The 12,743-nt window shown below is 39.4% G+C and overlaps 1 protein-coding gene across 2 annotated transcripts in view; it reads left to right on the forward strand.

Moving 5' to 3' along the window:
* The first annotated feature begins 2,219 nt into the window (after positions 1-2,219).
* The window catches only part of pparg (peroxisome proliferator-activated receptor gamma), a 44,548-nt gene continuing 34,024 nt past the window's right edge, over positions 2,220-12,743 (forward strand). Inside the window, exon 1 of one of the 2 annotated variants that reach the window (XM_015959069.3) lies at positions 2,220-2,854. Coding sequence is in view for 1 of the 2 variants with exons in the window: in XM_015959068.3 (XP_015814554.3) it covers positions 3,224-3,275 (52 nt within the window). In the remaining variant the exon portion in view is untranslated. Of the gene's footprint in view, positions 2,855-2,922; positions 3,276-12,743 lie in introns of those variants that run through there. The other variant, XM_015959068.3, reaches the window with a different exon arrangement.

Here is a 12,743-nt window from a genome sequence, read left to right on the forward strand (position 1 = left end):
CTCTGCTGTTGCATTTGCAGTCTGCCACAGGACGTTTCAAACCTAATCTAACCAGAATCTGTCAGCTTGCCACCTAAACTATTATATTAAAGGTACACAATGAGATCATGGTGTAAATGAACATATTTGCTGACTTTTGTGAATAATTTTAAAATATACATCTTGAGTGAGTTGAATGTTGCCTATTTGGCCATGTGACTCTAAGAAAAGTGTATTTTGTCTTACTATAAGACAGTTTTAGCTAGCCTGGCCTGCCAGACTCGTCCTCTTTTTAATTCTGCACCTAAAGAAAATCCCGAAAGGCACTATAAATACAGACATTTTCAGGTTGCAACTTCCTACAGCAGTAGAAGAACTGAACTGTGTAAGGGATGTTTTAATATAACTGCAGAATATGTCATATTACTTCTCTACTTGTGCTACCTTAAAGGCTGTATTTTATGAGTTGAGCCTTTGATGTGACAATAATGCATCTATTAGTCATCATTAGAAACTGACTAAGATGGTGGCACCTCAGTAGTCATTTAGCTTGTAAAACTACATTTCACAGTAAATTAATGTGTTTAAAATAAAGTTAGATGAGACACGTAACCTTAGTCATTAAACTTGTGCAGCGAAAATTGTATATAATTTTTCTTTAAAGAGCAAGTCACCCCCTACCAGAATATTACTCCACTCCCACTTCTTGTTTGAAAAATGCAACAAATTCTGATGCCTGGCAGACCGAGAGGGTGGAGCTGCTAACAAATACACACACGCTCACAACAACACTGTGATATCATAATGTACCAGCTAACATCATAGTGTACCTCTTAGCCAATAGCGATGGGAGATTTAAATTCAAATGTAGTGTAGAGTTTTTACCTGAAGATGACAAAACACTGACGGTTTTAGGCAGAATATTTAAATTGAACTAAGCTGCTCTAAAATGCCACATTATTGACTATACATGTCTACAGCATGATTAGGCACTCATTTATATAGTTCATCAGCAAAAGAATGTTGATTTGGGGGTGACTTGCTCTTTAACTTGACCAAATTAAAGCTATTAAAGAAAATCTACAGAACAAGCTAGGTTTTGAACGAAAACACAGAACACTCACCCCTCCCCTTGGGTATCTTCCCTGAGATGCTTCTGCTGGAACCAGAAACCTGCAACGCCAGACGAAACGAGATAGTGCTAAACACCGGTCATCGTTTTCTAGGTCCATAATATTTTGGTTGGCTGTGGCTTCAAATGGTGTATTTCTTTTTGGGACTCTGGTAGTTTGTCCGAAAGTTGAAGTGGTAGCAGCCAGCTGTTTCACCTTTTCTGATAATATGAGCGAGCCTCTCACACCGTACTTCAAGCCTGGGGCCCACCGGAGGCGGCTGCGCCACGTCACGCCGTCATTTTAAATAGAAGCCATTATACTTAATGAGAGTGGCCCCCTTGGGAGCGCCGCGTCCCAGAAGCGCAGCGCCAAGGCACTGAAGACAGCTACCAGTTCTATCTCAAGTGGCGCGGTGGCTGTTTATGACATTGTGGAGTACTTTACAACAGTCATTATGTCGCGGAACGGCTTTATGACACAAACTCAGTCACAGTTTTGATAACTTTAAAGTACTATTGATTATAAAACATTCTAATAAATAGCGTACTTACCCATTTTTAATGAATTTGAGTCACAAAACACGATGGCAAGTCTGATCACGTGTCACTTCCCGCTTCCTGTTCTCAAGTCCCGTGTGATGTTGTGACTATCGCGCGACTTTCCAAGAAGTGTCCTGTGTGACCACTTGACTTCTCAAAATCTCGGGCGGCTCATTGGTATTGGCGGAGATTTTTAGACAAATGCAAGAGAACCACTTTGTTTTATGTATATATTTTATGTATTGTACATGTACCTTTGTTATTATTTTTCTTCAAATTATTCTCTTAAGTGTTGGTGGTGCTGTAACAAGTGAATTTCTCCACTGTGGGATCAAAAAAAGTCTATTCTATACTAGTTGTTTATTTATTTATTTATCATTCTCCACAAAATATGTATTGCTATACTATGTTTAAATGTTGTTAAGGGGCATGGAAACATGTTTTAAGCTAATTTGTTTTCCAAACTTGCCTTTGCAGCTTTAACTTGACTAAATATGCTAATATGAGGAAGTAGCTGGCCATGGCTAAAAGTGTGGCTAGTTAGCCACAAACCACAATTTAAAATGTGTTCAGCTTCCTATGAGCTCCATGCAGCTTTGATGTGCTGATAGGTGAGATCAACTTTAAAAAATACATTCATTTTATTACACTTATAGGTTGTTTCTTGGTGCATGCTGAGCCATATTTGACTTAATAAACAACAAATGTTTCCTAAAACATTAGTTTATGATTAGCTAGAAGATTTTGCAGTTTTTCTGAAAAATTCCGAGTTGATGCCAGATTAAAGAATTCATTTTGTGTGATGCTATTTCACTCATTAGGTGCCTTATAAGATCCACTCTCATAAATAAAAACTTGTAACAGTACCTGTGTTTTCTGCGCATAATAAATCAGTTTAAATAGATCCGATTAAGTAAATCGGAGCTTTAGAAGGTAATTTGACGCCTTTTTATGTGTCCTTAAATCCCTGGAGGTTGAGCCGAGAGGAGGGAGGGGAGAGACGCACCAGGCAAGGCTCACACACGCACCGTAGCAGCAGCAGGAGCTGAGCGCTCCACAGCGAACGGACCCGGACCCAACCACACTGCTGCGGCTGTTCGGTGCCCAAGCCCCCGGTTCCAGGGGGGAGGCGAGCTAAACACGACCGAGAAAGTGCGGTCCAACACCGGAAACGCAGCCCGTGGACTCTCTCTGTCCTCTGCGGTTCAACACACTGATCAGGTCAGTCACCCCCTTCTGAGTTCACTATTTATTGTGCTTGGAGTTGTGGCTGCTAGGAGTAATAAAACACTGCAAACGTCATAAAAAGTAAAGTAATTCAGAAGACTGGGTTTAAGTGTCTGCATCAGTTTTTGTGTCATTTTAAAACAATAAGGATAACTTTTAACTTTTTGATTTCATACTAAAGTTTTACTTTTTTCAAACATGTCGACTTAAGGTGGACACTTCCTAGAGAGTGACAAGTAGCCAGTGGCGTAGATTGGGGGTGGCGATAGAGAGGGGGTGCGGCCACAGGGCTGACAACTGGCATGCACGTCAGGAGTTGGTCCAGAGTGTGTCTCTGGGCCACAGTGCGAGTGTGAGCTTGACATGCAAACACCAGGCAGAGATTTTCACCATCTAAGTGGTCACATCTTCTCAGGTAAGACCAGGTGATGCCTGCTGTTGGGTTCTAGTGTTTTAGAGTGTGTGTGTGTGTGTGTGTGTGGGGGGGGGGGGGGGGGGGGGGTCACATGTGCTGATTCACTGTAGATTCTTCTACAGTAACTGCTACATAAGAGTTGTGACTCAGCTATAATAATGTAGACTGACACAGTCACTCCTGTTTTTTCCACTTTGGGTTTTGATGAATTAATTTTGAACTCATGTGGGGAATAAATCTGATCTGTTGGTTTATCCTTTAATGGGACTGATAATGGTGAAAACAAGCTGCAAAATGGAAACGTGTTATAGATATCAGTCAAAACAGTAATTATGATCAGAATATTTAATAAATGCTTAGCATTACCAGATGTAAATCATCACCTTTTACTCCCTTTTGACATTTTGCTCACTAAATTTGTGCTCGGTGTCATTTGTATTTTCTGTATTATGTTTTTTTCTTGGAACGTTATTTTAGTGTTACTTTTTTAAATGTACTTGTTTTGTTCTTATTTTAGTCAGAGTTGTGATCTGGCGATACACAACAAAACAATCACTTAATGTAGGCAAATATTTAGCTTCAGCAACTTTGTTTAAAATTTAGACTAATATCTTTAAATCGAGTTTTCTGTACTTCTGATTATCAATAAACTGCTGCAGGTCAAACTCTGTCAAAATGTCTCTAAATCAATAAATAGCATTTTAAAGGTTAACAAATTATTATTGGGTTTAAGCAAAATTGTCCATCAAACATTCCAGATGCGATAGGACGAGTTTATCACTAAGCTGATCATAGTTTATTATGTCCTTTTTTAAATGAGACAAAGCATAATACATTTTTTATTGAGTGATTAATTATCAAGGCGTGTTTTTGTATTTATAAATGCACCTTCAGGTAAAAGCATAAATATTACTTTTATTACAGCAGCAGCTTGGTTTATTTTAAGTATTATTTATTTGAATGCAAGCATTTTCATCAGCTATTCATTTGGAAGAAATTGAGTGCAGTCCTGAAAGTTTTGCCTCGGATTCTGGTGTCATAAATCTCATGCAGCTTGAATCAGTAATACTAGCTCAGGTAAAAAAACATCCTGTAATCTTTACATAAATGACTTAAAGTCTAACAGCAGCTTCGATACAGGCGTTGATGCAACTGCATGCCCTAAATCACTCATTTATCAGGTTATATAATTCTTAGAGTAAGGTGCGTCCATGTGTTTGTTGGTGCATGTGTGTATGAATGACTGAGACAGATTCGGACTTTGTTCTGTTGTCGTAAACGAAAGGAGTGCTTCAAGATACGTTGCTATTTCTTTGTTGTTGATCACTCGCTTTGTGGATAACACACCTGCACATAAAGCTATTTTAATTGTGTGCTAAAGAGTTCAAGTTACTTCTTGTCACTTATTGTCATTTTTGAAGCTTTCTATTGATGTAAAAGAAAGAAATATCAACTTTTTCTGCCACAACCTTTTGGAAGGTACTTCAGTCACCTACAGTTTTAAGAGCGAAATGTAATCGCAAAAGGAAGGAAGACTGTCTAAACATCTGTTTTTGCATAAACATTCAGATAAAAGAGAATGACATGCTCTGGATGAACCCACAGATAATTAACCACTTTTGCTTCTGCACTGCCAAAATCCTGCTTTGTTCATTTTAATTTCATGCAGTGAATAAGTGTTTTAAAAGGCTTTTCTGATTAGGTTTCATCAGATAATGCTGGCGTTTGAAGTGGTTTAACCCTAAGGTTGTCAATTTATTTTTAAATTAGGTGTAATTATTAACTTCAGGGCTATCATTTCATCATTTTCTGTCTACGAACCGCAACATTTTGGCTGCAGATGCAAACTTTTATTGACACCAAACAAAACTTTGGACACTGGCAAGTTGTTTGCTAATAAAACTTTTCTGTACTTGTTAATCTTTTGTACTTTGACAGAGAGATGTGTGATTAATTAAGTACGCATTTTGCTTTGGGCTCCAAAAGAATCATTATTAAAATTATTTTGTCATGTTCCGCTTTGAAAGTATCCTTCTATTTAGTCATGCCTCTTTTCATGGCACATATTTCCACAGTTATGTGACGTACAGTGTGTGATGTGCAACATAAAATACTCAATTACTTTCAGTTATGACCCAGCACTCACTATGGCATTGCAACCATTATTTATTTTCCATACAGTTCTTTTTCCAAGTATGGACACTCCTGGAAAAAACACATTTTGATTGCACTGTCTCCGTTTGGACTTCCAGGCTCCCGTGGCAGCTATTCTCATCTCTCAGCTTTGCTCTCAGTTCATCATAGTTTCTCCATGCAACCGATCAGTCAAGAAGAAAATTAGATTTGATAAGTTAGTATCTACATAGATTTCACACTAATGACTGAATGTTAGGTTTTTTTAATTATATTTGATGATAAGCTCTATGATGAATTAATTTTGGTTTCATAATTTACTCTTATAGGTTTTAATCAATATTAAAGAGGACATATTAGGAGTTCATTTTTACTTATAATAGTTTTATGGCTATACAAAACATTTTCATGAAGTTCTTTGCAGTAAATCTCTCTGACATGAAGCAAATCTAGCAGTTTTAATCTTGACCGTTTTAGTACCTTCCAGAATGAGCCATTTCAGGGTTCTGTCACTTTAAGGAAAGCCCCCCCCACCCCACCCCCCCACCCCCCCACCCCCCACCCACCACCACCACCACCACCACCACCACCAGACTGCTATACCCTGGGAAACTCTGCTATAGGGAGCATAAGGCCTAGTCCACACGTAGCCGGGGTTTTTTTTTTTACGGATATCCGCCCCTCCAAAAACTTGCATCCACACCACCTCGTTTTAAAAAAAAACTCTGTCCACACGTATCCGGATAAATACGTTGTTAAGGACATGCCAGACCTGTAGGCGGCAGTACTTCCCCTATTCTTAACCTCGTCCTTCGTCTGTGGTCTTCTGCAAGGAGCAGTAATTCCGCTTGCAAAAACAAACAAGCAAAAAGCACTTGGACAATTGATAAAGCAAGCGCAGCTCTGAGGGCATCTATGCTGTCGGCTAGTGTCGCACACGTGATGTCAGCATTTTTTTGTCGCGGAAAGTGACGTTGCGGACCTTAAAACTCCGGTTTTGTCTGTCCACACGCAGACACCCAAAACGGAGAAAACGCAGATCTTCACTTTGGCCGGAGTTTTTAAAAAGATCTGTTTTCGTGTGAAAAAACTCTGTTTTAGTGTGGATGACAGGCCAAAACGTAGAAATATATCTACGTTTTGGCAGATCCCCGGCTACGTGTGGACAGGGCCTAAGTCACACCCATCTTCTTCCAGTCCATGGATCCCCTACTGCCCAAACAATATATATGATATGAGACTTAGGCTACCGATTACCACACATTTTCGAAATTATAAATATCTGCACAAAAATTGAAATTGTATAATTAGCCATTTCCTCTCTTTCTAGCCCTTACGCTAACCCCCATTTCACACTGGAGGCATCATTGGCGCGGAACAGTTTACTCGTGTGCGTCAATGCATGCCAGTACACACTGAGGTAGCTAGCATGCTGCTTTGTGCTCAGTGTTGCAGTGGGAGCAGCCCCGAAGTGTTTCCAAGTAGACCAGAGCATTCTTAAAACCACACATGGCAGGAATATCTGTTCAGAATATTTTTAGAGCCATTCCAGTAACTGGGGGCGTCCTTAAGTTTTTCAGAATGGGGAAAAATGGGTCAAAAAGTCAGAATAAATATCCTCTAGTGTGAATCGGGCCTAAGCAGTGCAATCACGAGTATGTTACTGACACAAAATGAGCAAAGATTTATTATAATTCACTGTATTACTTTTGAGTCACACACAGCTAGCTAATTTACAGTTGAAAAATCTATGAACTGTAGATGAGTCCATTTTTGTCTGATCAAACATCTGTGAAAACATACTTCTGGTACTTTGATTCAAACATTGTGTAGGCTGCACATATTCAGAACTTCTTTTTTCTCTTTAAATGGTGCAGTCCACTGTATGGTTCAGCATTGATGCTTTGATCACAGCACCTGCCATCTGAGAAGTGACTGGGTGTGCAGGACAACATCAAAGCAATTTTTTTTGTTATTGTGTTTTCACACTTTGCATCTCTGTCAGGGGCAGAGGTAGATTTTAATGCAGAGTGAAAACACGGTTGTCTACGCCTAAATTTTTGTACATTATGTGATAATATATATTTTTTTACTATCAGAATGTCCTCAGACAAGTGAAATTTTACTGTAGCTTTATACAAAGTTACGGCAATCAAACTGAACAGACTTCACCAGTAAATTAGCTCCACATTGGTGTACATTAATTGAAATGAGAACATAAACAGTTATTCCTTTCCAACTAGAAGTTGTTCTGTTCCTTCTGCTGATTATTACGCGTTTTTATTGCTGCATCTGTTTTGCCATGAATGTTTTGCAAATGTTCAAATCTTTTATTTAACTACTTTAGCTGATATGTTATTGTAAACCAGTATTGCTGTAGGGTCGTCTGAGTTCTTGCCTTTGGTTTTTCCGGCTGACTCTTGTAATGTCACTGTGGTCTATGACCTTGACGATAGCTACACTGTGTTAGTCTGAGTGCAACTGTGCCAAAACCAAAGAAACACAAGTACATAAAATGCTTGTCAAGTTGGTATTAACTGCCATGCACTGCTATCCCACTCTGCATCATTTGGAAAAACTAGTATCAATGAACATAAAGCTGCAGTGGGACGTTTTTCTGTAGAGGGCTATCTTCAGTCCCAAACACAAATTCATTACATAACAGCACACCTTAGGTGGAGTAAGGCTTTCTTCTTTTTCTGTGTCAAAATATTTCTGATCTGTCATTCTATGGGTAGAGGGCATCCTCAGGTGCTATAGATATATGATTTACACATAATTACAACCAAAGCCACATTTTAAATTATCTTAAAGGTGCATTATGTAAAAATGACATCCTGTGGTAAAATGTGGTTACTTCAGCCACTTTAAACAACTCTGGAGCTTTTTGCCCACCTTCGTCAAATTACAGTTGTCGGTGCTGCAGTATTAGCTCGCAGAAAATGCGGCAACCCCACACTCACTGATGGTAGTTACGGCCCTCCTTCCTTTGTTTTGAAAGGAGAAAAACTCACAATCCTAACAATATGTTTCAGTATAACCTTCCTTCCAAAATGACTGAAATATTAAACTCTTGGGATTTTATCACTGTAAAAGTCTCACTATATTCTTACATACTGTGCCTTTAATACTTAAAACAAATTCCTCTACAGTTTTGGATCTCAAATTGTGGCATACGTACAACTTGTACAACGATAATTGGAATCTTTTAGAGGTATGCTAAAGAATATTTTATTTCAGCTGTGTGCCAATATCCTAATCAGTCATAAGCTGAACAGTGATGTAAAGATAAATAAAAGCAAACATGTATCACAAGTACATTGCATTTTTGGGACAAAGCTAAATCTACTCAAAGCAGGAAGTTTTGAGAACTCACATGGATACTATATAGATAGCAGGCCTGTGTTACACTTGATGGGAACAATATGTTATAAACATTAGGCAAAATTAACGCAAATTTGTATTTGATTGTTGTGGGAGATCCAGTATCTAAATCAAATTAGAATTATAACACATATGTGGGTAGAGAGTGTAGCTTTTGTGCAGTATGGCTTACACCTCAGAAAATAATGCTGCTTATTACATTAGATTGTGTGAAAACCAAATAAAATCACATTAGTTTCATTGTGGGATGCCAAAACTGCAACCGTCCTAAACATCTGTGCTTTGTGTTTTTTGCCAGTTTCGAGCAGTTTTTGTGGTTGGTGTTGCTGTTGTTTATAGGGGTTGAAATGTGTTGTAACCACAAAGTTATCCAGGCTACCCATCAGTGGTTTTAATGTGGCAGAAATGTCCACTCACACACTCAGATATGCAAGCTTTAGCAAAAAGATATTTCTGTAAATGAACTTTGCCACAAAATTTAGTCATCGGACAGTAGGGATATTTATCCACCTTTGTCCTAATTTCCCTTTATAAGTATGTGGGAGCCAACAGCAGCTCCTTAGGTCAAAACCCTCTTCTCTATTGGGAGTTTAGGAATGACTCAGACTCGGTGTGTAGGGGTCACCGATGGCTCACTGCTAAGGGTATTACTTGGGGCATCGCTTGTTGAAGTTTTGATGAAAATGACGCATGATGTGTGTAATCCACCCCCTGAATTTAAAACAGAATACTCATTGCAAAATATGAAACGATCCTGAAGGTAAAGTAGGGACAAAGCCTGTCGAATAGCTTATATTTCGCTTTTTAAATTTTGTTGTAGTGCCATAAAATGTTTTTTGGGTTTGTCAGTCACTATTTATTGTTATTTAAAATATATTGTACTGTGCATTTCGTAGAACATTGAGAGCCACAGTTTGCCTAGAAAGATCAGGTAGAGTTAATAATGACAACGGTGGTGAATGATGCAAGCAGAGGTTGTTTACTGTGACAGTATTGTCTTATAGTACACATCAAACATCAGCTTCATTTAAAAAGCCTTGCTGATTGTTCTGATCTGGACCAAAAAACTAACTTTTGGTTTGACGTTATATGTTGTTGGCTTGCCGGAGTGTTGATCCATTTCTTGCATTTTCCTTTGTTTTGGAAACATCATCCGATCAAACTCCCACTACAGACCCTGAGATATCTTAATGAGAAAACTTCCTGATCCTGGCAAGAGGTTCTCAGTATGTCAACTCTGACCTTTTTTAAATCTTCCTTGAATTATCCTGGCAACTCAAGAATTGTGTTTTCTGTGCACACCTTTCCCGGCACTTGTAATTTACGTATGTTTTGTGAATGAGGGACACGTCATCAGTTGCTTTCTTATTGTCCAGCTGAACAGCTGTCTTTTCCTTTTCCCCTTTGGTAGCAGGGCATGACGCTTCCCACATTTTACCTCTCCAATCCAATCCAATTTTATTTATATAGCGCATTTAAAAACAGCATGTCAGCTGACCAAAGCACTGCACAGAGTTAATCCTAAAAAGCCATTCAAATTCACATACGTACACATTAAACACAGATTAAAACTGTCATAAAATAGAAACACCTAAAATTAAAACAAAAGTTAAAACAGCCAATAAAAAGAGAAGTCAATAAAAACAGAAGTCAGTAAAAACAGAAGAGAGGCTCGGCATAAAAGACCAATCATTGACCAAAAGCTAAATTAAAGAAATGTGTCTTTAGGCTGGATTTAAGCTGTGCCAGTGAAGAAGCCTGGCGTACCACCCAGAGTCTGGGAGCAGCAAAGGCGAACTCACGCTCCCCACGAGCTTTATATTTCATTGTAGGGACTTTGAGCAGTAGATGGTCAGCAGACCTTAGTGACCGGGGGTGGGGGGATGTAGGGGGTGAGCAGTTCTGACAAGTATAAGGGGGCTAGACCATTCAGGGCTTTGTAGGTAAAAGTTAGAACTTTGTGTTGTATTCGAAATTGCACAGGAACCCAGTGTAGATCCGCCAGAATGGGAGTGATGTGACAGCATTTATTTGCATTGGAAAGAAATCTGGCTGCAGTATTCTGGACTTTCTGCAGACGATTTAGGACAGATACATTTACACCAATTAGAACAGAGTTGGAAAAGTCGAGTCTGGAAGTGATAAATGCATGGATAACAGATTCTAAGTGTGGCCTCTTAAGAATGGGCTTTAGTCGGGCAAGGCGACGAAGCTGGAAGAAGCAGGATCGAACAGTGGCATTTACATGTGCATTCATTGACAAGTCAGCATCCAGTTTAACCCCAAGGCTGGTCACACAGGAATTAAGGTTGAGTGGGGAGAGATCAAAGGCAGCAGAAGTATGCAGATTATGTTTTGGTTTGAAAAGAATGGCCTCGGTCTTATAGTCATTGAACTTCAGGAAATTGGAAGCTAGCCAGGTTTTAATTTCTGAGAGACATTCTGAGAGCTGAGTAATGGAACTTGACTGATTTAAAGCCATATGAATTTGACAGTCATTAGCGTAAATGTGATAATGTAAGCCCCGTTTAGCAATGGTGTTTCCCAGTGGAAGAATATATATAGAACGGAGGAGTGGACCTAGAATAGAGCCCTGGGGAACTCCCCAGGGCAGCGGGACAAAAGGAGAAGAGCAATCTCCCTTTTCTTATTTAAAAGTTAAAAGTTAAAGTCCCATTAGTTGTCACACACACAGGTGTGTGTGCAAAATTTGTTCTCCGCATTTGACCCATCCCCTGGGGGAGCGGTGAGCTGCAGACACAGCCACGCTCTGGAACCATTTGGTGGTTTAACCCCCTAATCCAACCCCTTAATGCTGAGTGTCTAGCAGGGAGGCATTGGGTCCCATTTTTTCAAAGTCTTTGGTATGACCCGACCAGGAATCGAACCCCTGATCTCCCAGTCTCAGGGCGGACACTCTACCACTAGGCCACTGAGAAAGTGTCAGAATGTGTCAAAGCAAATGTTAGTCTGAGATCTCGAATATCGATAGAAACAATAAACACGTAAATATTAGAAACAACGATTATGGATACATCTTTACCTCAAGTAGATTATTTTCTGCTATCCCTATTATTTTTCCTGCCATCCTAATTTTGTAAATGCAGTGATGTGTGGGTGTGTATGTCTTTGACAGTGACGTTTACTTTTTCCCCTTATCGAGTGAGGAAGCTCTTGTGCCTCGGGAGACTCATCAACCATTAACTCACAACTATTTAAGGGAATTAGGGGAAGTTCGTGTCTTTAGATGGTTAAAATTTGGATTCCCAGAAAGCAACCTAAGATGCAGGAGCAAACGCACAAGCCCTCATCAAACAAACCACCTCTGATTCTGAGAATTTGCCCACGTGTCTTTTTTCAAGAGCATCTGTCCTATTTTGTTCTGAAAAAGGAAATTGGCCTCACTCAGCACTGACGCAGTAGGACTCCTCTAAGGTGAACGTTTTCTATATTTTTTGGAGATAGAAACTCATCATCTGATGGGCTAGGCTCCATCCTCTGGATATCTTGTCTGGGGATGCACCAAAAATTCGGCCACCAAACATTTTTGGCTGAAAATGACCCAAAAGTGCTTTTTCGGTTTTCAGCAGAAATAGTTACATCACCGAAACGGTACAGCCAAAACAGTCCGCTTTGATTTCATCTTGATCCGCCCGCAACTTGCTCTTTGCTTTATAAAAATCATACATTCATGCTAGTAATGCTGTTTTATTACGATTGCTAGAATATTCATATCAATTATGTGACATACTTTTTACTTTCAGTTTCACATTTACCACATCTGCCCAGTTTTCTTCTTTTACATTCCTGCTATGTCTGTCACTAGCGGTGTTTTTGCATCTTTTCTACACCCACCATGTCCTAAACATAGTGAAATAAGCTTATGTGTGTGAAGCGTCTTTACTCTCATGAAGCACACAGATCCTCTGTTGTTTCTGCGCAGTTGCAGCG

This window comes from Nothobranchius furzeri, chromosome 3, assembly GCF_043380555.1.
Source record: "Nothobranchius furzeri strain GRZ-AD chromosome 3, NfurGRZ-RIMD1, whole genome shotgun sequence".
Lineage (NCBI taxonomy): Eukaryota > Metazoa > Chordata > Actinopteri > Cyprinodontiformes > Nothobranchiidae > Nothobranchius > Nothobranchius furzeri.